At 42.8% G+C, this 27,068-nt stretch overlaps 1 protein-coding gene across 6 annotated transcripts; it reads right to left on the bottom strand.

The window, feature by feature from the left end:
* Nucleotides 1-852: 852 nt before the first annotated feature.
* On the bottom strand, nucleotides 853-26,821 carry LOC147034651 (monocarboxylate transporter 7-like). 6 transcript variants are annotated; one of them, XM_085886798.1, is made up of 7 exons: nucleotides 26,590-26,800; nucleotides 25,090-25,228; nucleotides 13,564-13,815; nucleotides 12,799-12,942; nucleotides 7,786-7,914; nucleotides 2,815-3,732; nucleotides 853-1,863 (listed from the first exon to the last, which is right to left on the bottom strand). In XM_085886798.1, the coding sequence occupies exons 3-7, from the start codon at nucleotides 13,790-13,792 to the stop codon at nucleotides 1,607-1,609; spliced, it is 1,677 nt and encodes a 558-aa protein (XP_085742924.1). In that variant the 5' UTR covers nucleotides 13,793-13,815; nucleotides 25,090-25,228; nucleotides 26,590-26,800; the 3' UTR covers nucleotides 853-1,606. The 6 variants fall into 6 exon arrangements, with proteins under 6 accessions (XP_085742924.1, XP_085742934.1, XP_085742916.1 ...); XM_085886808.1 differs by lacking the exon at nucleotides 25,090-25,228 and adding an exon at nucleotides 21,265-21,407; XM_085886790.1 differs by lacking the exon at nucleotides 25,090-25,228 and having other exon boundaries at nucleotides 26,590-26,821.
* Between the last annotated feature and the right edge of the window lie 247 nt (nucleotides 26,822-27,068).

The raw sequence follows: 27,068 nt of genomic DNA, 5'->3' as shown, positions 1-27,068 counted from the left end.
TACACACGCTTACCTCTAAGCTGTCTAACCTGCGTTTGAATCTCGGCCCAGCGATAAACTGTTCTGGTGTTTCACAGGCAGAGTAATTCATCATTGTGTGTGCCGCCCCTCGGAGGGATGTTAAACTCGGCTTCCTGTCTGCCTGCATTAGTTAGTTGACGTTAAAGATCCCACGGTGTTCTTGATAGCTTAGGCGAGCTATCACCAGCACCCTGGCCAAATTACAAACAAATTCCTCCCATAACTACATATTACCTCCACCACCGAAGGTAGACGGAGGTTATGTTTTTCACCCGTTTGCCTGTGAGCAGGATGTCTCACAAAGTTATGGACGGAACTTGGTGGACAGGTTGGATGTGTAACAAGAACGAATCCATTTGATCTTGGTGAACACCTGGATCGGCCCAGCAATGGGATACAAAAAATAAACTGTTCAGCCTAACGGAGGTATGCGCTTTACCAAGTGCTGTTCTCGTTTGCATTTACATTCCTGGCATGATTACCTATCCCAAGTCCAGCAGATCTACCTGTTACCGGTAATATGTACAGTACTGCCTGTTCATGGTCGGGTCATAAAGAACACCGTGGCATCTTCAACATCCACCAACTAATTCCAGCAGATGGGACGCCCATTTAACATCCATCCGAGGGATGGCACACACATTGATGAATCACTCTGCCTGTGAAACACCGAAATGACAGTTTATAGCTGGGTCAGGATTCGAACCCAGGCTAGACCTCTTGGCCATCCTGCCAGTCCATCAGTGGCATCTGACAATGTTATCAAAAAAAATCAACAGGACTGTATTTGCATTGGAAAGAAAATGGTAACCACTGAACCCACAAACAGAAAAAAGTTCAGATGCATCTTTATTGGAATGAAAATCTTGATTCAAGTTGCAATATACCCAGAAACACGTGCAAAGCCAATGTTGCACAGTTTTCCGAAACCCGAAACTCGCAGGCAACATGAAAAGCAAACAAAATAAAGGAATGCGCAAACAAATCTTACTCCGAGACAAGCAAGTTACCAATTAGTGGCACTTCACGCTATTAAAACAGGAAGGCAGCAAAAAAAATCCCTTCGAGTGGCACGAAAGTACATTCCTCCAGACAATCACGATTCGGGTGGGAAAAATAAATTGCATTGACAGCCACAAAACTCGCTCAACATCAAAAATGCAGTGCAAAATGAAAATCACAATGTCTTCGGCCAACGAATGTCCCGATAAAAAATTTGAACAAACATGGTCAGGGTATCAACAAAACTTCGGCCCTTCTGTCATGCGAATGACTCCATAAGTGAGCAACTCACTTCAAGAAAGTACTAACCTATCTACCTACTCCTCTTTACAAATGCACGACGGTATCAAAATCCTTCTTAAGTAAGATATTCGCATAATCAGTACGAAACAAGCGACGCGAGTAGAGTTAAAACATTGGAGACCACCCCCTTCCCCCTCAAACACCCCCCTCCCCATCTCCCGCTGCAACTAACCCACAAAAATAAAAAAATAAATACAATCAGTAAGTGGTCTCAAGGCTCTGCGGAGACTGTGCAGTTTCAGTGGAAAATTCAATTCAGATAGTGCTGGGCCTCGACTACTCACATGACACTCGTGTCCATATATAAAAAGGCATCTTCCTTGTCAAAATGTGCGACGACAGGAAGCGTCAGCTCGAAAACATCTCGCCGGTCCATGGCAACAGGAGGTTTATGGTAAGTTGTGCACAAGGTGTCACGGCAAAGACCCAGTTTACAAGGCCTCACAAGGGCCAGGAATGCGGAGGCAACAATGAGACCCGTGCCAGAACAATAAAATGCCATGAGGTAGTTTCCACCAGACATGTCCACCAGCCAGCCTACAGTGCAGAGGTGAAGGTTGGAAAACGATGTGATACTTGAACAGTTATTTTCATCAACAGGAAATCAAAGCAACCAAAGTAGTTATAAACCTTGCAACATGTTTTATCGAGAGTTGTAATAAGAGCCAAGGATCAGATAACGTTCAAATTGGTCTGCTTAGTTTTGCCATCTGAAATTCCTGGCTCTCATTTCTTGTAACTCAAGTTCAAATCCCATATACACTAAGATACGCATTTGTCTGGGCTGGCAGGATGGCCGAGGCCCTAGAGGTACGCACACTCACCTCTGAGCTGTCTCACCTGGCTTCGAATCTCGGCCTAGCTATAACTGTCAACCTGATGTTTTGCAGGCAGAGGGAGGCATTCAATGTGTGTGCCGTCCCTCGGATAGAGGTATCAACAAAACTGGGCAATAGCTCCTACACGATAAAACAAAATTGATCGGGTAATTCACACGTTTCATGTGAATGGCATTCAGATACAAAGGGCAACCAACTCTATGTATTTCTCTACTGTCCTTGTAATTCACATGAGAGTACACTGATGTCGACTCACGTCTTTCTCCTACATGTGACTTCTGTACAAGCTCCACTACAAGCCTTAAATTAATGCAAACTAGCATAACCCGCGCTCTGCGCGACATGTTGGGGTGGGTGTGTTTGAGAAAGGAACTGATGCAGAGTATCAGTAGTAATTTTACTTTAATGCAGTAAGTGGAATACGATTTCACTGTTTCAGAACCATTTTATTTACTTTTTTTGTACCATGCACCTCATATGGTCTTTGAGATAATGTAAGCTGAATATCACGTGACTCGAGCGCAGAACAAAGTCGAAGATAGCGCGACACGAAACCACAAACTCGGAAATAATACATAAGATATATAGACTTTAAAAAAAAGTGACAGCAAAATATCTCGGCATGTTAGAACACCCATGTCCTACCTACCAGCCAGCGGTGGACCAATAAGGCAGGAGAAGCTCTGGATGCAGACGTAGACACCAACACCAGAGGCCATCCTCAAAGGTCCTATGATGTCATCCTCTGCAAGCAGTGGGATGTGTGTACTTGCTACAGCCCCAAAAACCAGACCAAAGAGGATGCTGCAGGCCATGAGTCCGGTAAAGGTCATGTGCGCAATAGGGAATGCAAAGAGGATCAACACCAAACACCCACTGCAGACAAGCTCAAGATGTACCCGAGGGAAGGCAGGCCGATTGAAGACTAAGCCAGCAGCAAAGCGGCCGAGCAGCTCAGCCCCAGCCATGCCAGACAAGAGGTAGGTCGCAATTTGTGAGGGAACCCCAGAGGCTACTGCAAGTGGCACAACAAACATGCCCGGTGAGAAGAAGCCTAGCGTGGCAAAAAGGCCAAAGAGTGAGTAGCAGATAAAGCTCGGTTCACGTAACACTGAAAGGTCCAGAGACTTTGACATTTTGTCTTCTATAGGATTCGGCTCATTCGACGGTACCTCGTATTCTGAATCTTCAGCCTTTTTGGACTGTGGTTTTAATGACAAATCTGTTCTGTACAACGCACGGGCCTCAAGAGATTCTGCATCATTCAGTTGTGCATCAACATGTTTGTTTTCCAAACTATCACGATCCACAATATCCTTGTACACATCTATGACAAAGCGGCCCTCTGCTGCATGTACACAGATGCCAGAATCGACAGATACCAGTGTCTGCTCGTTCTCCTCTATATATTTATCTTTATTTTTCTTCTCAATGATCAGCGGTTCCTTTTTGGGGAGAATCAAAATTGGTCGAATCAGAACTCCACAAACAACGATCGTTAGCTGTCCCGCAGCAACGACGCGAATTGCTCCCTGCCAGCCGATGTGCTGTTTCAGCATCTCAAGTCCTGAAAGATGAGGTCGGGTAAGAGAGGTTGCAATGCATCAAGGTATAAAGAGGTTTAAATATTTGCCTCGTGTAGTACATACAGTGCCTTCAGAAAGTATTCACACCCCTCGATTTTTGTCGCATTTGTTGTGTTACAGCCTGCATTAAAAATGGATCAAATTAAATAATTGTCACGGATCCACACAAAATACCCCATCATGACAAAGTGAAACATGTTTTTCGAAATTTTTACAAATTAATGAAAAATGAAAAGCTGGAATGTCTTGCGTAGATAAGTATTCATCCACTTTGCTATGACACTCCAAATTGAGCTCAGGTGCATCCAATTTATTTTAATCATCCTTGAGATGTCTCTACACCTTCATTGGAATCCACCTGTGGCCAATTCCATGGATTGTACATGATTTAGAAAGATACACAACTTTCTATCCAAGGTCCCACAGTTTTCAGAGTGGAAACTCTACCATGAAGTCCAAGGAACTGTCCTCACAATTCTATCACAGATAGAGCTGTAAGCATGTTGATACCTCCGTCACTTTGTTCCGCACAAAGATAACGTACAAACGTATTTAGATCAAGATCAGAAAATAAAATGATCAATATATTAATTTATTTTGAGGGTGAAAAACATGGGTGTGGTTAACACAGCGGATAAGTTTTTTTAAATTTTTTTTTTTGAGGGTGAAAACAGGGGTGCAGTTCATGCACCGGAAAATACGGTTATAATATACATATATATATATATATATATATATATATATATATATTGTTATGGCTGTGGAAATTCGCAATACACCATAAAGGGACCTTAGATCAGTTATGACGATAAGTAATTGTGTAGTTAGATTTCCCCACCATTGTTTAGAGGGAATTTCCGTGTTCACAGGGCTGTGATCCTTTGAGTTCGCCGTTTTTCTTTCGCTATCGTTATTTTGGACCGTCCAAAAACGTCGAACGAAGGCCCTGTAGAAGACCTGCAGCAACGCGCGAGTTTTCCCGCCGTTTTGCGCTGCCAACGCTGGCACGAGAAGTTGCGAAGAGCTCGCTCGCGATTGGTGGACACGGGGCGTGAGGCGGTCGGGAGGGGGAACGGCCCTTTTCACGAAGCTTCTCGAAAGAGCTCGAAGGGAGGCGGAGCCGAAAAGGGGGTGGAGTGAAGGGGCGGAGCCCCGCGCTATACAAGGCAGACCACACGCGGGGCTCGCTCTCTCTTCTTCTTCGTGCTGGATTGCTCTGCTTCCTCTTTGTCGACGCTCTCTGCTTCTTCTTCGTCGACGTCATCCGCTCTCTTCTGGTGGTCGAGGTCGAAATCGGATTCACTCTCGTCGTTCGCGCTTCCTCTTCTCTTGGTGGTCGTCGGAGGTTCGCGCTTCCTCTTCTCTTGGTGGTTGTCGGAGGTTCGCGCTTCCTCGTCTCTTGGTGGTCGAGGTCGAACTCGGATTCTCTCTCTGGATCGTCGAGGTCGTCTTCTCCCTCTGGGCGCCAAGTCGTGAGGGTTGAGAGTGGTGGTCCAGGGTCGAGGTGCGCATGAGAGGAGAGTGTCGGAGAGGGCTCGCCGACCGTCGCACCTCGAGGGTGCAGGTAACCTGCTACGGTCCCGCGGGACCCGTTCGGTCTCCCAGGTCCCGTGTCATAAAGACCCAAGTGGTCCAGCCTGACCCCCTTGTCTGTGAGGGGGTCTTTTCTTGTGTTTCCTTTGCTTTTGAATGAATGTTTTCGTGGAAATCCTGTCAAGGATTCTATCAAGTAAATCCTGTCAAGTAAAACTGCTTAAATGACTGTACATTTATTAATTATATTCGGTCGTAGTGCTTTCCCTTGCTTTTCTTTGCCTGCTTTTGTTTCTATTTGCCTGTTGTTCCTATTTGTCTGCTTACGTGTTGTAGAATCAATGTCCTTGCGTGAAATGTATCCCGTTCGTCGTCTTTTTCCCGTTTGAAAGTTCCATCTTGCATCACGGAAGGGATTGGTAGTGGGTTTAGACAGAAGACCTGCAAGTAATCTGAACCGTCGAGGTCGGCGATAACTCCGCTCGGTTATCCCCTTAGCATGGAACGAGCCGATTAAGCGGTTCGTGTCCGGAGCCGACCTGCGGCGTGGTACAACTCCTCGGTACGCTACCCGCGCAGGTACTTAGGTATATCGACATTCGGCGATTCGCCCTATTTCGCGCGGGTAGAATGCGGACTGGGTTGTGGTGAGGTTAAACCCCCACCCGTGACTGGCTCCTGGCAGTAGTTTCAGGAGGGTCACGACTGAATTGTCCGTCCGGTGGGTGACGCGGTTGCTATTAGTGGGAAGCGGCCGATCGCACGCCAGGCGGGCCGAAATTCGTAACAATATATATGCATACATACACACACACACTTACACACACAATGCTTAGAGAAGGTCGACACCCACTTTTCAAAATATTCACCTTTTGTTGCCTTTATAGCCTGGAATTAAATTGCATGAAATCAGACTTTTTCCACCTTTATTTACACATCGTAAGCCACAACTTCCAAGTGAAAAACAAATTCCACAAATTTCAGAAAATTTATTAAAAATACAAAATTAGAATATCTTGGTTGGATAAGTGTCCACCCCCCCCTTACGATAGAAATTGTAAATTAGCTCAGGTGTAACCAATCACCTTCAAAATTACACACTAAGTTAATTTACCTCTACTTGTGTTAAATTGCCATGATTCTGATGATGTCAGAAGAAAATCAGCTGTTCATGTAGGTTTCCTCTGCTGGGTAATGCATTTCACAGCAAAGACTCAACCATGAGCCCCAAGGAGCTTTCAAGAGAAGTCAGGGATAAAGTTGTGAAAAGGCATAAATCAGGGGGTGGGGATAAAAATACTTCAAAGGCCTTGAATATCCCTTAGAGCACAGTCAAGACAATCATTAAGAAGTGGTTGGCATATGGTACCACCAAGACCCTGCCGAGATCAGGCCATCCCTACAAACTGGATGACCAAGCAAGGGAGAGACTGATAAGAGAGGCCACCAAAAGGCCAATGGCAACTTTGAAAGAGCTACAGGCCTTTATGGCAAAAACTGGTCACTGTGTGCATGTGACAACAATATCCCAAGCACTCTAGAAGTCTGGCCTGTACGGTAGGGTGGCAAGAAGGAAGCCATTACTCAAAAAGGCCCACCTTGAGTCCCATTTGCAAAAAAACACTCCAGAGATTCTGAAGCCATGTGGCAAAAAGTTTTGTGGTCTGATGAAACAAGATGGAACTTTTTGGCCGAAATGCAAAACGTTATGTTTGGCACAAACCCAACACAGCACATTAACCAAAGAACACCATCACTACTGTGAAGAATGGTGGTGGCAGCATCATGCTATGGGGATGTTTCTCATCAGCAGGGACTGCAGCACTTGTCAGGATAGAAGGGAAAATAGCTGGAGCAAAATACATAAGAATCTGAGAGGGGAAAAAAACCTGCTGCCCTCAGCAAGAAAGCTGAAATTGGGATGGAAGTTCACATTTCAGCATGACAATGACCCAAAGCACATAGCCAAAGCTACACTGGAGTGGCTTTGGAACATAAAGATAAATGTCCTTGAGTGGCCCAGTCAGAGCCCCAAACTAAATCAAATCAAAAATCTGTGGCATGACTTGAAGATTGCTGTCCATCAATGCCCCCCACACAACATGACTGAGCTTGAACAGTTTTGTGGAGAAGAATGGGCAAATATTGTCCAATCAAGGTGTACAAAGTTGGGAGAGACCTATCATAACAAACTCACAGCTGTAATTGCTGTCAAAGGTGCTTCCACCAAGTATTAACTCAGGGGGTGGACACTTATCCAACCAACATATTCTACTTTTGTATTTTTAATTAATTTCTGAAAACTGTATAATTTGTTTTTCACTTGGAAGTTGTGGGTTACGATGTGTAAATAAAGGTGAAAAAGTCTGATTTCATGCAATTTAATTCCAGACTATAAGGCAACAAAAGGTGAAAATTTTTAAAGGGGGTGGAGACTTTGGACCTTTCATTCCAGGATCAATTAATTTTTGAGATACAAAAGGTAAGATGCTTATTGTTACCAGGAGCAAGGAGCAGCGTTGCGAAGCATTCTCCAGTGGAAGCCACAGCCATTATCAGTGAGCGGCGCTCGTCAAAGTACATTGACAGTGAGGTGAGGCAAGGAAAAAGGCTGAAAGAGAAGCCCAAACCTGCAAACACCCAGCACTGTTTCACAAATGCACCAAAAAGATCCAAGCCATACAATTTACAGCACCATCACATTTGCACCCAGGTTATGTGAAATGCAAAACAATAAAAGAGGGTCATCACGTGGAAATCGTGAACAAAGGTTTGGAAACACCAAAAGTCAGAAATGGGAACAATGCAAACAACATTAAAAATAAGAGGTTTACTATTCCCCACTCCCCCCCCCCCATGTCGAATAAACCACCAAGTATCACACACACTCGGAAAATTGACACTTAAAGTGTGAAATTAACCAATACAACTTGTGTTCTGGTTCAGGTTCCTTTGCAGCCATGATGCCATCTTCCCTTATCTGAGAGCGAGTTTTTTTTAATGCTGAGGATACCTGAAAGGAAGTCTTGAACAGTTTTTGTGAATCGTTGGTTATAATTTGTTGATGTAATGTACTTGCAGGTCTTGTTGAATGCCTTAGCTGTGCATCTGTGCTCTTGTTGACCTTGTTTGGGTTTGTTGCTATGTTTCCTCCTTTCCTGGTTGGTAATTCCCCTACTTCCTCCTTCTCCTGTTCCTCCTCCTGCTCCTCCTCTCCCTCACTGTCGGTGCATTGCCTTTTTCCCCGTCACCTCGCTCTTCCACGAGCCTCAATTTTGTAGCAACCTCATGATAATAATAATAATAGTAACAATAATAATAATAAATTAGAAGGAGATGTAACAGTGGGCACTTGGATTCTACCCACGCGAATTGCAAAATAATGCACATCAACAATTGCAGTTTTAGCAATCAGTGCTGGCTTTTATCAGCCCAAAATATATATATATTTTTTTTAATAAACAAGGAAGCTGTCTATTGGCGTGTAATTAAAGCAAGCAACAACAAAAAATAAAATCCAAGGACAAAGCGTGGGAAGTCTGCCCAGGTCCAGACCCTTGAGACCAACTTGCCATTTTACATCAGGGACAGATAACTATAAAGCCTGGAGGCGACCATCTTCTTCTTACCAGATTCAAGATGGCAGGCCCCAGTGACTATACTTACTGAAGCATTGACAATTTTGACTCAAATTTAATGCACAATATGCAATACTTAATGAAAGCGAAAAAAAAGGTCCGCAAAAAAAACAACAAAAAAACAAACAGAAATATTGTGTTTTATAGGAACTATCAGAGTACCCGCCTTGTGGGCGATCTTGTTCCAAGCATGCAACACGTTCTTCTGATGCATACCTTTATTTTGGTGGTGTATAGGAAAAATAAATAACCCTGGTTACATGCATGAAGCAAAACATAACTACTCCTTATAATTAAAAACACCTCACGACAATGGAAAACGTGGGGACAGGAATACTGTACTGTAAATGGTGGAGACTTGTAATACCCTCCCTCACCTGGAGGCGGCTGTACACGATAGACATTTACAAAGATATAATTTGAGTCCCCACCCCCCTCACCCTCCCGAGACCACCAGCGAAGATAAAAACACCCCGATATACGAATTGGGGTTATGCTGATCCTCTGAAGCAAGTCTGGACATAATTGGGCCAGAACTGTAGGAGTAGCCTGACAAACAAACATACAAACACCGGTCTGTGAATTATAGTAGAGATTAAAGGCCGAACAGATATATATATATATATATATATATATATATATATATATATATATATATATATATATATATATATATATATATATATATATATATATATATATATATATATATATATATATATATATATATATATATATATATATATATATTTATTTTGTAGTGGGCACAGGTGTTGATAAATCGATTTTCCAGGATTTTCTGTTGGACTTTGTCATATCTATTATTACCCCCCCCCCCCACCAAAAAGGGGCTTATGGATTGGGTCTCATCCGTCTCTCTGTCCGTCCACAGCAATATCTCTGACATGTATGGACTGATTTTGTTCAATGTTGGCACAAAAGACAACACATGATGGTGTACATAAGCACATCATTTTGTTTCGCGATTCCATCAAAGATAGCCGACTGGCAGCCATTTTAGTTGTAAAAACCCGATGTTGAACACGTCCTCAACCATTTCTTGGACATACATTTACCGATCTTGTTCAAACTTGGCACCCAGATAATGAATGATCGCTGACATGTGCATGTCATTTGTTTTTGAGATCAGATCCAAGATGGCCGACTGTCGGACATTATGTTACTTAAACGTGTCCCCATCCATTTCTTCGACATTCATGCTCCGATTTTGTTTAAACTTGGCACAAGCACAGTGCATTATGGCGTACACGTACACCTCACTTTATTTTGCGATCAGATCAAAGATGGACAACTGGTAGACTGGCGGCCATTTTAGTTGTAAATAAATATGGGTTAGCCCTTTAACTCTGTACAACAATATTACTAAAACCATGGGGGCTGTGACATTTTATGTCTTTTTCTCCTTGATAACATTGTTATTCTAACACAATATGAAAAAGATAAAAGCAGACCTGCTTTTCATTGCATTGCAATGCAACACAGACAACACACCACTTAACACTTTGTTGCAACATTGCACAACCATTATGCCTTTAAATGTAGGAACTACAGAGTCTAAAGCAAAAGTCAACTCTTGCCAATTCAAATATTGTCCAGGTTTCAGCTTTGTTGCTCAGTCCCTTCGATGGCAGATGATTTTAGAATTATGGTTACAACTATTTGTTATAGGTACAACATGAAATAATCTACCAGATGGCCACGTCATATTTGGATTATAGTCACCGTGCTAATCTCCAATGAGGATAGGCCCTGATGAAGCTGTGGTCCGAGGAGTCTGTACATTATCAACGAAAGCGAAGTCGATGGCGCACCATCACAAATCCCCACGCTTCCCACCAAAAGCAAAGCTGAAAGATGGCAAAAGGTTCCACCAGGAATGAACATTTTAAATCTTGAGTTATCATGGGTAAGCAGAATGTGCTTTCCTGACAACGATGTTGATGAAGTTCATCAAATGTTGTCTCTGCAGAAACTCATGTAAAAGACAAAGTAAATAAACCATGGACTAGTTCTGTTTGTGGGAAACCAATGTTTATAAACCAATGGCATCTTCCAAATTAACATAATTGTCAGAGAACAACACTGTTAAGTTATCAATGCAACCTTCTTACCATGACAGGAATCACACAGATGTATCGTACAGTTGTGGATAATCATGCCAAAAAAAATATTATGACGTGATTTGCAGCAATTTTGATCAGGAATTGCCAACATAATTACCTTCACGTTTTGATACAACTTGTAACAAAGAAGACTTAACACTGCAATCTGCACATAATTGTCACCAAACGTTTGATTGACTGGAGAAGTTCGGTCACTCAAACCTTTTGGCCTCACTATTAGCCATGATCTTTCTCGTGAAACCACATGTCCAAGTTAGCATTAAAAACAGTTGTGGACTGGGCATCTTCCATCATGCAAAATATTTCCTTGGCACATCCGTACTTTTATCCACCTACAAGGCCTTCATCTGTAGCTTGATGGAGTGCTGCTCTCCCCTCTGGGCTGGCACCCCTGCCTCACACCTTGCTCACCTTCATGCCATGGAAACCAAGGCCTTCAAAATCATTGGTATCTCCCGAGATAAACTGAGTCTGAGTCTCTTTGCCTATCATTTTGACATCGCAAACAGGTTGGTGGTCTCTTCTACTGCCTCCTTTCTGGTCTTGTACCCTCTGCTCTTTCTGTGCGTTTCCCCCACTATGTTTCCACAGAACACACCAAATCTGCTAGTGAAATTCTGCCTTCTGGTAAAATTCCTTAAATCCAGACTCAATGCTCACCTCCACTCATTCATTCTTCTTGTTTCCCATGTATAGAACCAACTTCCTCAGTCTGTTAAATCTCATTCTTCCCTCCAGGGCTTCAAGATGGTTATTCACCACCATCACCTTTTCTACTCCAATCAACCCCCCCCCCACCCCCAAGCCAACCTCTTTCTGTGCTTCCAACTTTGCCTTTCACTTCTGTGATTTAGAGTGAGTTTGCAGCTGTATCCAACTTGTTCACCCCCTGTGTCATCCTCTTGCTCCCATTGCTCCCAATGTCCCTTCTCCCTCAAAGTCTCCCTGTATTCTAAACCTCTAACTTAATATTCAAGTGCTCCCCTTCCCCCTCTTTCTGCTGTTCTTTTTGTTCTGGTAAAAAAAAAAAAAAAATTATGTATTGGATCAACTGAAAGTCAAGCCAACTTTACAAATGGCAAAAATAAATAAAAATACACCAGTGCGGGAGTGACGGTCATCTCTGCGAGAAACTTGACTAATTGCATAAAACATTTTATGTAGATTGCACATTTAGCACATCTATTCGACTGTTCGATATTCGAGCATTACATATCTTCAGTTTTGACTGTCAAAGATACGTGCTTCCACGTAATAACAAATGAAATCGATATTAATGTCAGGTATGGTTACGGTACGGTTATTAATGTCAGGTATGGTTTTTGCAAACTTTGAAGTCACGTGACGCGAAAACGAAAGCGAAATTCGAAAATCTGTCCCGACCAAATTTAGATATTGTCCCATGCATTCATATGCCACAATCAAATTCAAGATCGCTTGAGAAATGTAGGAGGAGATAGAATTTGAAAATTGTCATTTTCGCAACTTCAAAGGCCTCGTGACCTTGACCTTCGGTGACCTTGAAAGTCATACCATCGTGTACGTCTCATCGACCTCTATCAGGATCACTAATGACCAGATCTCCCGCTTCAACTTCATTGTGAACGGACGGACGGATCGAAGGACATCAACACCCATATTATTAGGTCATGCCCGAAGAGATGACCTAAAAAGGAATGAAAGAAAATCAACACCAAAAGGTATTCGGAAGATCAATGAGCAAAGCTCTCACCAGTGACAAGTCCCAGCGAGAGGTACATAGCAACAACATTCGTTGAGAAGGAAGCTGCGAGCGTGCCGGCGCTGCTGAGGATCCCTCCAAGCATAACGACGTGACGGCACGTGAATCGGGTGCTTAGGAACACCGACAAGGGGGCTGCACACACAACAGCAAGCTGTACCAGGCAAAGCAAACAACGATAAAAAATGTGGGTGAGAACCTTGTAGGTAGAGAGGCGTGTCAAGAAACACCAAGAAACCAGTCCGTCATTGAAATGAAAGACAAGAGTCAATCACGTCCCATTTCTGTTGTGGCGACAAGACGTTCGTATGCATGTTCGTATGCACACCTTGCGTTGTGTACAAAACGTGGTCATAGCAGACCCACAGGGTGAAACAGGCACACATGAACAAAACAGAAAATGTTCTTGTTGTGATAACCATGCATTCAGCCATGTCGACATGATGAAAAATCTCAATATGCTGCATTTGGGGTGAAAAATATTTGACAAAATACAATGAAATAATTAATGCAAATCACATTTACACATTTACATGCATTTATCATTTCCACATGTGGATAAAGGCTTTCATTTTAACTCAGCATTGGTTTTACATCAGCTGTTTATTTAATATCAACACATTGAAAATGGCAAAAGTTTTATCCCAGAGAAAAAAAAACACAAAAGCAACACAAAGGAAGTGAGCAGAAAAAAGCCCTAAACAAACGAGGGGTGTTTTACTCGAAATAAATGTCCAAATCTAGCTGATGACACACCTGCAAATGTCATGCAAAATACACAGATGGAGACCGCCCAGGAAATGGAGCTCGCGTTGGTGCCAAAATGCTTCATCAGGTCCTCGAAGAACACCCCAAATGATTTGATCACACCGTACGTGAATGCCTCGACGAAGAAGAATGCCACCATCACCACAAATCCCCAGCCTCCATCGGGGACTTTGGAGTACTCTTTGGGAGGTGGAAACTTGAGATAAGCAGCTGCCATGGCTGCAGCTACTCAAATGTTACCTGGTAACAAAAATAAAATGAAATAAAAATTAATAACATAGATCGGACACACATACGCACGCACGCACGCACGCACGCACACACACACACACACACACACATGAAATGGTGGCTGATGCCTTTAATAACCGACTCCAGCTCGGAGGACAGGTGAGCTGAAACCCAGAACCTATCTTGAACCTCTCCACCTCGTGTGGTCTTCAATGGTGAAGAATCACTTTAAAAATTCGAGTAGTCGGATCCGGATCCGAATCTTCACCAAAATCAAATCAATTTGTCGGGGACACACACTCAACCTGTCCACCAAATTTCATCCAGGTCCGTCCACAACTTTTTTTTAGATGTCCTGCTCTCAGGCAAACAAACAAGCAGGTGAAAAAATAACCTCCACCCACCTTTCGTGGTGGAGATAACAAAGGAGAAAATTTGAGGTACGGGAGCATGCGCCGAAGCAGCGCGTCGTTGCGTCCACTTTCTGCCGGTACTCCAGGGGCCTCCGTCTGGCCATCCCTCAGACAGATGCCTGGCCCATCCCCATCTCTTTGAGATGCTGAACAACCTGCTGCAACCACAAGGCATGTGGTCGGCCCATTGGCCTCCTCCACTCACGAGGCTCCCTCAGCAAGAGAATCTGGTGAGCAGGATCGGCATCAGGAAAACGAGCCACATGTCCATACAGCCGCAGCTGATGCTCACGGACTATGCAGGTAACAAATCTCATTTGAGTCTCTCTCAGTAACCGCTCGTTGGACACAAAGTCCAACCAGCGACAGCCGAAGATTTCCGAAGAGACCTGGAACCAAAGGAGATAAGTCCCCATCTCAGATCCTTGGCCAGAGTCCAAGTCTCACATCCGTATATAGCAAGACTGGAAGCACCAAGGACCTGAAGACTCGGAATTTTCGTCCTCCTGCACAGGTACCGACAGCGCCACACCTCATGATCCAGTGAATCCATGACTCCCCAGGCCCAACCCAGACGTCTATTGACCTCTGGCTCACAGCCAGCACAGACATGAATATCACTGCCAAGGTAAGTGAATCTCTCCATGACCGCAACATCCTCACCACAAACAGGTACAGACAAGATAGCAGCATCCAACATGTCATTGAAAGCCTGGATCTTCGTTTTGACCAAGGAAATCCATAATCCCAGCAGCTCCGACTCCTCATTCAGCACCTTGATGGCCCCCAAAAGGATATCTAGAGTCTCCACAAGGATGACTGCATCAACTGCGAAATCAAGGTCAGAGATCTTGACATTCCCAAACGATGCACCGAAGCTTGATCTCATCGACATCCTCCACAGAATCCAGTCCATACAAGCACTGAAAAGTGTGGGGGCCAGTACACACCCCTGACAAACTCCAGTAACAACTGGAAATAAGTCAAAGATGGTATCACCACATCTCACAGCACTCTCAGTATCAGTGTAGAGTTCAGACATCAGATTGATCAGTTTTGGTGGCACCCCACGAAGACCAAGAATCTTCCAGAGGGCATCCTGATTCACTGAATCAAACGATTTACACAGATCAACATAGTCTGCAAGCAGCCCCTGCCAGAACTCTCATCTGCGTTCGGTGAGGACACAAAGAGCAAGGATGCGGTCAATCGTTGACCTCTTTGGTGTAAGGCCTGACTGCTCTGGGCTGATGCCCAAGTAGATGGTGGCGAACCCTATCAAGAATTATCCGAGCAAAGACATTGTCCGGCACTGAGAGCAGCATCACCCTTCAGAAGTTATTGCAGTCCTGGTGATCACCCTTCCCTTTCCAGAGAGGGACACCAAGGCCCCTCTTCCAGTCAGTTGGGATGATGCCTGTGTTCCAGGCAGAGCACAGAACTGCATGCATCGACACGTGTGCAGCATCTCCACCAGCCTTGAGAAGTTCAGCATGGATGCTGCAGATCCAAGGAGCTTTACCCCATTTCATCCGGTTCACCGCAGCCTGTGTGTCCACAAACAAAGGTGGATCACTTTCCTGTCTTCTACTTTACCTATGTCTCCAATGAAACTTTTCTTCCTTTCCACACCCCCTCATATACTCTGCTTTTCTCTTGTATAATCTCTAATCTCTCAAAACACTTTTTATACTTTTTACAATGCTTTTTTCAATATTGTATAATTTTAAATTTATCCTCCCTCCCCCACCCTGACAGATTTCCTCAACCCTAACCCCAATCCAAAATTTAGTGCATAAATGTCCTTAATATACCTCATGGGTCATCTGCATATTATCAATTCGGATATCTGAAAATACTTTTGATAAAGGGCCATGAGCATCTTCACCCAAACTCAGATCAGTTTTGGGAAGATAAACAAATGAGAACTTATGGTGAAAGGCAGTGGAGTGCACATCAGCATTTTAATATACCTTTGCTGAGAAAATACACCTTGTTCCAAGTGGCATATGGCACATACAACATTGAAGGTGAGGATTTATTTTAATGATAAACTACCCTGGCATCTTGTTTACACTATTTACGGAAAAAGATTTTTTTGATACATCGGAAAGCTTGCATAATGAGATAATAAAAATGAAGTTATATGATTAGCAATGCAACAGTACAACAAGAACTCATTAAAAAAATACAACAATTGAACAAATACGACAGGATTATTAACCTCCACCATCGAAGATGGATGGATCATGCCATTAGATTTTGGACTTGGTCCAAAATCCAATATGGCCGCTATGGCGGCCAATTTGAAAAAATATTTGGAATTTTATTTCTTTTGCATTTCTACATGTTTTAAGTGATTGCCAATCCCCCCCCCCCCCGAAAAAAAAATTGTTTGAGAAAAAAAAATTGTTTGAGAAAAAAAAATTTGCTAATTTTTTTTCAACAAAATTGATTTTTTTTTTTGCATTTCTACATGTTATAAGTGATTTCCAACAAAAAAAAACATGCCAAAATTATAATTGCGGCTGATTTTGGAACTTCAGGTGGATATACCCACGTAAAATCAATTTCTCTCTCAAGGAATCTAGTTATGACGAATGAATTGAGGATGTAAAAGTTAAAAGTAAAAGGGAAAGTTGCAAACTATAACTCTGTGAGCACTGTTGACGTCAAATTGAATGAATAGGATATCAGGTTCACTTGAGTGACCTTGCGTATCGGCGACGGAGGTTTTGCACTCTACCGAGTGCTCCCCCTCTAGTTAACCTCCACCATCGAAGATGGATGGAGGTTACTGTTTTCACCCCTGTCTGTTTGTTATCTTGCCAAAACGAAGTTTTTGCAAGATATGTTAGTCAGCTTGTATGTTTTTTTTTGTTTTTTTTTGTTTGTCTGTAATCACGTATAAAAAATTCTGCAGAGCACAGTTATCATTGGAAATTTTTGTAACTTCGCATATCAGAGGCCTATAGAGGTCCCTTTCAGCGCATAAAATTTTGAAGGTCAAGGTCAAAGGTCAAGGTCACTTTGTCGCAAATCAGGGGAGTCGACAAAACCCTTATTTTTTGAGTAATTTTGATCGGATCGTCTTCAAACTTCATGGGAATATAGTTCATGGTCTGGCACTCAGCTGATTAGTTTTTGGTGGCGATTGGCCTTGACCTTCATGGTTAGCGCCTGAGGTCAAACATATTTGACCCCAAAGTCAAATTTTCAAGTTTTAGGAACCATATCGTGTAGTACCTCAAATTGAACACCTCGATGAGTGCTTTCTTGATATGTCAAGCTTGAGACATTATGACGTCATTTGGTGACGTTATCAGGCAAACACATATTTTTCATGGTTACTCTGTAGAACGATTCTCATCGGAATCTCTCGTAGGCAGATATTCCTCAAGGAGTCGCTCCTGGTGGATAGCAGCTCTGTTCACCTCAGTGTGACCTTAAAGAAGTCACACGTGGTCACCTTTTGGCAAGATATGGGTCTTTTATTTGTTTGTTTGTTTGTGAACAGTATTACGGAAAAACTGGATGGATTTCGACGAAACTTGGTGGGGGATTAGGTATGGTCCAAGGATCATGCCATTAGATTTTAGACTTGGTCCAAAGTCCAATATGGCTGCTATGGTGGCCATTTTGAAAAAATATTTGAATTTTTGTTTTTGCATTTCTACATGTTTTAAGTGATTTCCAACCCCCCCAAAAAAATTTGTTCGAGAAAAAAAAACAAATTTTGTAAATTTTTTCAAAAAAAATTTCGATTTTTTTTTGGCATTTCTACATGTGCGTCAATCTAGTTTAGTTTATTCAATCGTGGTTCAGTAGAGTCTGATCCGTTTTGACCTACAATGAATAGGATATCAGGTTCACTTAAGTGACCCAGCAGTATTGGCAGCGGAGGTTTTGCACTCTACCGAGTGCTCCCCCTCTAGTTTTGCTCCTGTAAAAGGCAAAACATCTTTAGAAATAAAGTTCGGTATTTATAAATCAACTTAAAATAGCATTCTAATGATGCTGGTCTCCCATAAGTGGCACACTTATGTGGCCACGTATATCTGTTGCACCCATGGGTGTAACAAGGGTTGGCAGTTTACACCCCTCTGTTTCAGTCGCACTACTCAAATGGGTCTATGGGGTCGGAAAAGCGTACATGGCTTACCAAGCAATACTGAGATAAAGGTGTACGGAGCTTACCGAGCAATTAAAAACTAAATTTTGCCTTGGAGAGGCATCGAAGAGAAAAGGTCACGTGGACAAGAAACGATTCATACTTTTAACGAACATATCACTGTCACCATTCCCATAAATACAACTCACCAGTGAGAGAGAGAGAGAAAAAAAAGGAAAAAGACAGAAACCTTTATATCTCTGAGGTCTGGAGCAATGAGACCATGATCTTACACCGCTCGATAGATTTTGCAATTATTGCAATTCAAGCTTTGAACAGAAACATTACTCCAAAGCAAAACAATTCCCAGATCGTCATTTATTAAACCGTTACTGTTATTAATCATTGCTAACCAATTAATCATGCATTTGTATAAATTATTTGCTCAGGCCCATGCAGATTCTACTTACCAATTCAAAAAATGAAATTACCCGAGAATGACCTTCAATTGTGCACACCTGTTCAATATGCGGCTGCACTTCTCACTTATTGCTCCTTCCTCCCTCCCTCTCACCTGAGATGCCGAAGAAGGGTGGGGGAAGGAAGGGGTGGAGGGAGTAGTATGTAATTTTCCCCTGCCTTTTGCCAGGAGAGGTTCGAGAAGGCAGAAAATTCCTTCTCACACGGATGCCCAAAAAGGTCTGACGACATTGCTGAACCAACAGAGGGTGTAAGAGGTTTCTAAAATGCATCATATCCTTTGACTGCCAATAATTTTGGCATCGTAAGTCTTTCGGATCCTTTAGGAGGTTAGGAGGCAGACCTCAAAATTTCCTCAAAAGGATTCATCGATTGCAATTGGTCCTGTATTTAGTCATTTTTTGCTGTGATAAGACACCGCACGTACCCCAGCAACGAATGACCTGACAAACCGATAGCTGCCATAGGGCTGTGTACAATGCGCTGGGATAGCGATCGTGCAGTGCAGCACACTACCAACTAGTTGTTACGATTGATAATTCTCGGTATCATGATTACTTAAAATCTTACCACATATGGGCTCTATTCCTTTTTGAGACCTTATGGGTGTACAACAGCTGACTGGTGTACTTCTGTTTTGATCGCTAGTGTCATTATCTGTGCAATTCCTGTGTCGCTCTTTAGTTTGATTTAAGGCCTCAATTTATTCTTCAATTTGCAACTTCAGATATTTTTTTCTCCCCTAAATCAATAAATGGGAGGATATGGTGCTACAATTCTTCTTTTTTGTGCCTTTAAATTCCCCCCCCCCCCACCCTTCTACCGCTCTGGCATCCTAATCCCTCAACATTGCTACACTTATGGTATTACCCATTTTAAGATCTTGCACCAAATTAAAATGAACAAAATAAATTTACAAACATAATTCCATGGTGGATTTACGTTTAAACCAAGCCTTCGAGATTATTGGAATCTCTGAGCTGAGTCTCGTGGAATCTCGTGATGGAGCTGAGTCTATGGGCCTATCACTTTCCCATTGCAGACAGTTCGGGGGGGAGCTCTCTATCTTCGACCACCCTCTGGTCTTGCATCCTCTGATCTTTCCGTGTTTTGCCCCCACCCTCCAGATTTCTGCCGGGCGTACATGTCCACGATCACCCCACTTCTGGTGAAACTCCATAAATCCAGGATCACTGCTCACCTCCACTCATTCATGCCTCTTTTTCCCCACCTGTGGAACCAACTTCTACATTCTCTTCAACTGTTCCCTCCAATTGATCAAAACAGCTGTTCAGCACCATCTCAGATCATCCCCAATCCAAAACCATGATCTTTTCTATCTCTGCTAACCACCCTCTTCCCCCACACCCCCACTATCCCTCCTCCTTTCAAATTTCCAGTTTCTCCTTCCTGAGAGTTTTCCTTCTGTATCCATCTTGTCCACCCTGTCTGCATCCCTTTCCTACCCCTCTTTCCTTCCAACTTCCCTTCTTTCTCCGTCTCCCTCTATTTTGTCCTTCAACACTGTAGTTGGTGTCTCAATCCCCCCCCGCACCCCTCTACTTACTGTCCCTTTTTAGGTCATCTCTACCGAGATGACCTAATAAAGCCAGACCAAATGTCCGTCCGTCTGTCCGTACGTACGTCCATCCGTCCATCAACAATTTTTCTTTCCGATCTTGATGAAACTTAGTATGTGGGTAGAGGTCGATGAGTGTTGCACAATGATATAACTTTTGTCCGGGTTCAAGGTCAGGGTCAAGGTCACGAGGTCACGTAAGTTATAAAAATCGCCATTTTCAAAACCTATCTCGTCTGCCATTCTACAAGATATTCGGCAACTGTTTATTGATTATGATAGTAAAAAATATTATCTTGTATCTAACTGGACAGATTTTTGAATTTCCATCCCGTTTGGCCGCCACGTAACCTGGAAGATGGTCAAAAACACCTCCCGGTACAAAGAAAACTTTTTACTTCCGATCTTGATGAAGTTTGGTATGTGGGTAGAGGTCGATGAGTGATACCCAACAACATATTTTTTCCCGGATTTGAGGTCAGGGTCAATGTCACGAGGTCACGAAAGTTGTGAAAGTCGCCATTTTCAAAACCTATCTAGTCTGTCATTTTAGGAGATATCTGGCAATGGTTCATCGATGATAGTAAAAAACATTATAGAGATGACCGTCACCCCCACACGGGGGTAATTTTGTTCTGTTGTGTTCTGATCAATTTAGTGTTCTACCTCTTCCATGAGCCTCGACTTTGTATTCAAATAAAAAAAAAACACTTGTTTAAATCACATTCCTTCTCTACCAGCATTTTTCCACACTCTTCCTCAACTCTCATATCCTTACTCCTGCATTCATTCTGTTCTTTGCTTTAAAGTCAGAGGTCTCACCCCCCCCCAACCCAAATATTTATTTATTTATTTTATTACAACTTCATGCTAACCATTTCGATCTGTCGCTGAAGCCATCGGTGAGGTAGAAACAGTGCTGAGGACATGAATTTCCAAAAATCCAGTGATCATTTCACATTGCTCCTTTTGGAAGATCCCCTCTCCATGCACCGTTTCTTCATATTTACCCACCCATCTGTGGATGTAATATGTAGATGATCACTTTTAAAAAAGAAAATAAATTGGCAGTTACCCTTAATCAGCTGACGAACACACAAAACACCTGGTCATGATGGAAAAAAACTCAGTATTGCTACGTAGTTTGTGAGCATCTTACTTTTATAAAACTTCAGCATTAAGGCACAGGATTTTCCATTTCAAATGCTTGCCACTTCTTGTTTTTAGTTTGATGATGTCATGGAGACTGGCATCATTACAAGGGGAACTTGAAAATAGTTTATAATCAGGAAATCTCGTGATAAAATATCACAAAACAATTACAACTGAATTGGTATAATATTCTTCGACCATGAACATCTTTCTTTTTTTTTACAAGAATGAGGAAAGAAGAGTAAGAAGAAGAAGAGGAAGAGGGCAGAAGAAGAATAAGAAGAGGGCAGAAGAAGAAGAAGGAGAAGAAGAAGGGATGAAGAAGAAGAAGAGGGTAGAAGAAGAAGGGATGAAGAAGAAGAGGGTAGAAGAAGAAGGGATGAAGAAGAAGAAGAGGGCAGAAGAAGAAGAAGAAGAAGAAGAAGAAGAAAATGAAGAAGAAAAAGAGGGAAGAAGAAGAAGAAGAAGAAAAAGAGGGAAGAAGAAGAAGCAGAACAAGAAGAAGAAAAAGAGGAAGAAGAAGAAAAAGAGAAAGAAGAAGAAGAGGGAGAAGAAGAGGAAGAAGAAGAGGAAGAAGAAGAGGAAGAAGAATAAGAGGACGAGGAAGAGGATGAGGAAGAAGAAGAAGAAGAAGAAGAAGAAGAAGAAGAAGAAGAAGAAGAAGAAGAAGAAAAAGAGGGAAGAAAAAGAGGAAGAGGAAGAGGTTCTCAGCTTGAAGCACATGAGTGAGGCTCATGTTCATCAAGCTGAGACTGCATTTTTTTGGGGGGGGGAGGGAGGATGGTGAACAAGCTGGATTCAAGCTCAAGCACAGCAAGGAGGGTCGTGAAACAAAAGGAAGGGGAAACAGAGAATGAAATTAAAAAATATATATGTGTATATATATATATATATATATATATATATATATATATATATATATATATATATATCTTCTTCTTCTTCTTTCGGCTGCTCCCGTCAGGGGTCGCCACAGCGGATCATCCGTATGATCCACATAGTGATTTGGCACATGTTTTACGCCGGATGCCCTTCCTGACGCAACCCTGGTCGCCTCTTACGACACAGGGATATGGTACACCTATTTTAACCAGGGTATACACCGGCCCAGTATACTGGTACTCATTTCGCTGACCTCGGAAGGATGACAGGCTGAGTCAACCCCCTGGTGTATTAATTCAGTGGCCCAAAGGGGCTTGAACTCAGGACCTTTTGGATCCCAAGCTGCTGCCCTAACCACTGCGCCAACACCAGGCATATATCTATATATATGTATATATTTATATATATATATATATATATATATATATATATATATATATATATATATATATATATATATATATATATATATATATATATATATATATATATACATATACATATATACATATACATATATACATATACATATATATATATATATATATACATACATATATATATATATATATATATATATATATATATATATATATATATATATATATATATATATATATATATATATATATATATATATATATATATATATATACACATATACACATATATATATATATATATATATATATATATATATATATATATATATATATATATATATATATGTGGTGGGAGAGGGAAGAAACAATAAGGAATGGGGTGGACTTCAAACTCTGTAGGGATCGAACAGAGTGATGAAGTTGGTTCCAAAAGTGATTTTAAAAAAAGACGCACAAATGAGTGGTGAGTGAGAAACAAGCGTGGATTTTGGGAATTTCACCAGAAGTGAGCTACTGGGAGAACGTGTGACACTGGAGAAAACTGAAGAGGAGTTGGGGGAACATGACAGAGGATGCAAGATCAGAAAAGAAGCGATAGAAGAGGCCAATAACACATCTGTGATGCAGGTGCAACAGTCCCAAAGATTCGGTTTCATCATGGGAGAATTCAATAATTTTGAGGGCCTTGGTCTCCAGGGCATCAAGATGTGAAAGGTGTGAGGCAGGGCTGCCAGCCTAATGGAGAAAGCAATACTCCATTGAGATGCGGATGAAGACCTTGTATGTTAGCAGACATTAACATTTCCTGAATGAAGAATTGGCATGACGGAGGGTGCCAAGTCGGCTGCTGCTTTCAATGCAAACCTGGTACGTTGTCTGCCCAAGAGATATTGCGGTTAATGGTAAGGCCCACGGGTTGGAGACACTGAACATCTTCAAGCGGTTTGTCAAGGAAATAGATGGGAGGGTTCACCAGACGGTCCTTTTGTAGATACAGAGTGAACGTGTGAGATCATCCAGAATTGAAAGACGTATTCCAAGTGTTGGAGCAGCTCCCAATTATATCAAAGTCTGCATAGAGGGAACAGACTGCTGCCTGCATATCTGAAGGATGAGGAAACTAACAGCATGGGGTGGAGTCCCAGCAAAAGCATAAGGAGTTTCCACATAATCAGAAAAATGAAGAACAGGATTGGGCCCAAGGCACTGTCTTGATCATCTGAGATTAGGCCAACTGCAATGATAGATTTCACAACTTTGTTTGTAACTGAAAGTAAGCTAATAGGCCTGTAGTTAAGAGGGTGTGTTATGAGGGCCTTTTAGTGGAATGCAGTGATGATGGATGACTCCCAAGTAGATGGAAGGTGACGTATGGCAAACAACAGGCCAAGCAAAGCAAAATGAGGATAAGTAAGAGTGGCGGAGCAGGTTTTGAGGATGAAGCCACTGACCTAAGAATTTAAATTGAGTGTTGCCAGAAACATCCCCGACCCCTCAGATGAGAAAAACGCGTCAAGGAGCAGTTACACACAAAGAGGTATGGTAGGGACAGAGGGACAGGGAGTGAGGGATTGTGTGAGACTTGGAAGCAAACACAAGAGGAGGAGGGGTGGGGGGGGGAAGAGTGCACCAAAGACAGACTCGACAAGGCACCACCAGGACTGAGGAAGGAGATATTTTCAATCAACGTGGAAAGAAAAAAAAATAGAAGAGAATCAGAACCTTTTTGACATGTCCTTTCTAATGATGCCAGTCTCATGGAAGTTAGGTCTCCAACCTCTCAGGTGAGGTTTTATTGGACCTTTCAAACTCAAACCGACTCATTCGAAGATTAAACCGAAGGACCTGTCTGCCAGCATTGGTTGTCGCCTGTTGGTGGACGTTAAAGAACTTGCAGCGTCTTTCGTGGAGATAAGGTGAGCTATGGCTGTCACCCTGAACAAATGATCAATTCCTGTCAAAGTCGAACGTCAGGCCTGCGAGCAAACCCGTTCCAGAATGACTTTGGGTCAGAGCCATCACACGAGCCCCATCCTCATCCGCCCCCTCCCCCAAGTCACCCGGGCTGACTGACCCCACAAAGTGGGATTGAGTGGGCTGTTCAAGGAGCTGAATTTGAACCTGGGATCTCATACGTACTCATCTGGGAATGCCAAGTCAACCAAACCCAACGTATTCACAAAACTCAAACACAATCAACAAAATAAAATCAATTAATCAATTTCGATGGAGATGGATGGTTTTTTTTTAGATCCTCGTGGAGGATCTCCAAGTCTTACTCACCTTGTTGTTCTTCATCTTCTTCTTGTGGACTTTTTTGTTTCACAGCCTACAGTTTTCATCGACACTTCCTGAAATTTGGCATATACATGCAAAAATACTCTGCGCAGACAGGAACCATCTCCGATTTTGAAAAATCCTCCTAGAAAAAAAAAGTTATGACGTCAAAATATCTCCACTAATGGAAATCTCCTAAAAATTATCTCCGAAACAAGGCAAGCTTTTTGAATTCTGTTTGCGGGAATCGAACAGGGCATTAGCAGAGATGAACTACTGCACATATGATACATCACTATGACATCATATCAATTTTTATGACGTCATTCATATTTTTTGACATTTTTTTGTTTCACAACCCAGAGTTTTCATCGGATCTTGGTGAAACTTGCCATGTATATGCAGAAAGCCCACGCGCAGGCAGTAACCATCTCCGATTTTGGAAATTCTTCCGAGAAAAAAAGTTGACGTCATAATATCACCGCTAATGGAAATCGCCTATACCATTATCTCCGAAACTAGGCAAGCTGTTTGAATTTTGTTTGTGGGAATCAAGCCGGGCATTAGCACAGATAATTTATCGCAAACCTGATACATCACAATGACGTCATATTCGTTTTTTTTATGACGTCATCATTAAGAGGACGAGGATCTTTGCTCATTTGAGCTTGTTTAAACCGCTTTGCGATCTTCCATTCAAAATGCCTTCCAGCCAGTGATTGTGGACCAAACGGCTTTTCCTCGTCACCCGTCGAGATACAAAGGTTTGTTATTTCGTTAATGGTGGAATCAGCACTTGGTTCACCAGGGATAACCGGCACGATGTGCACAATGACCGAACCGACGTGATCATCGAGCGCCATCACCGCACGTCCCCCCCCCCCAACCTTGTGAGAACCGGTTCAACATGAAAAGCTTTTAAAACACAAAATTCTTTTCGGGAAGATTTTCCTCGATATGGGGAAAGAAACGTAGTTCGGTTCGAGAACCCCAGTGCCCACCAAGGTGCCTCGTAAAACCCGAATCGCAGAAATGGCTGCTTTCCGGACTAGCGGCCATTTCGTGAGGAGAAAAAGCTCCATTTACCACCAAGGATTCGTGACGGTCAGGTTTACCTATTGGGCGGGGGGGGGCACACTTTTCATCGACGACCGATACGGGAATTGCGGGAATGGGACAATCGAGTCCCGAATCATTGTTCGGCGAAACGAATAATCCAACGACGACGTCGTGCGAGACCTGTCTACAGACTCTTCTTTTTTACACGAGGACAAAAAAAAAATAAAATAAATTCTGTTAAATAAATGTTAAAACGAGGACAAGCCAAGACGATTCACCCAACGACGACAATGGGGTTTAAAAAAAATGTTTCGCGATTTTCAACCCATTGAAGCTTCACCGTCGATACACACCCGAAACGGCCGACGTGCCGAGCGAGGTAAGAGGGTAAAGATGGCTACACATGTGGCCAGTCGTGCTGAATCCCTTCGTCGTGTCTCAAGATACCTTTTCAGGGCCTCGCACAGCTTGGGTCTCCCTGGGCGGGAGTGGCGAGCCACCTCACGAGCGTGCCGAGCACTCTGGGCCCGACACCGGCTCGGTAACCTCGGTAACCTCGGTGCTCCTCCAGCATGGAACCGCCAAGGAAAGGTAGTGAAGCTGAACGAGCTCAAGGAAGATGGGTGATGCTCGTGACGAGAAGGGGTGGGTGAGGGAGAGGGAGGGAGGAGAGGAGGAGGGAGGGGAGGAAGGGGGGAGGGGAGGAAGGGGGGTGTGAGAAAGCCACGAGTCACACGGAGCTGCTGTGCACCGGCGAAAACTGGTTCCCACTGGCGCTTCGCTCTTGTTTTAAAATGTGTACATACAGCCAGACACGAAGATTAATGAAAAAAGCACCAGAGAAGACCACAAAGTGTGTGTGTGTGTGTGTGTGTGTGTGTGTGTGTGTGTGTGTGTGTGTGTGTGTGTGTGTGTGTGTGTGTGTG

The sequence above is a fragment of the Eptatretus burgeri genome, chromosome 1, assembly GCF_056783735.1.
Source record: "Eptatretus burgeri isolate ZD-2024b chromosome 1, Ebu_testis_v1, whole genome shotgun sequence".
Taxonomy (NCBI): Eukaryota; Metazoa; Chordata; class Myxini; order Myxiniformes; family Myxinidae; genus Eptatretus; species Eptatretus burgeri.
This window is presented reverse-complemented; position numbering and strand designations above follow the sequence as displayed.

Coding starts and splice junctions, on each gene's coding strand:
- LOC147034651 (XM_085886790.1), bottom strand. CDS start 13,792: ATGGCAGCTGCTTATCTCAAGTTTCCACCTCCCAAAGAGTACTCCAAA. Junction 12,943..13,563: donor ATTTTGCATGACATTTGCAG/GTGTGTCATCAG, acceptor TTGTGTGTGCAG/CCCCCTTGTCGGTGTTCCTA. Junction 7,915..12,798: donor CTCGCTGGGACTTGTCACTG/GTGAGAGCTTTG, acceptor GGGTGTTTGCAG/GTTTGGGCTTCTCTTTCAGC.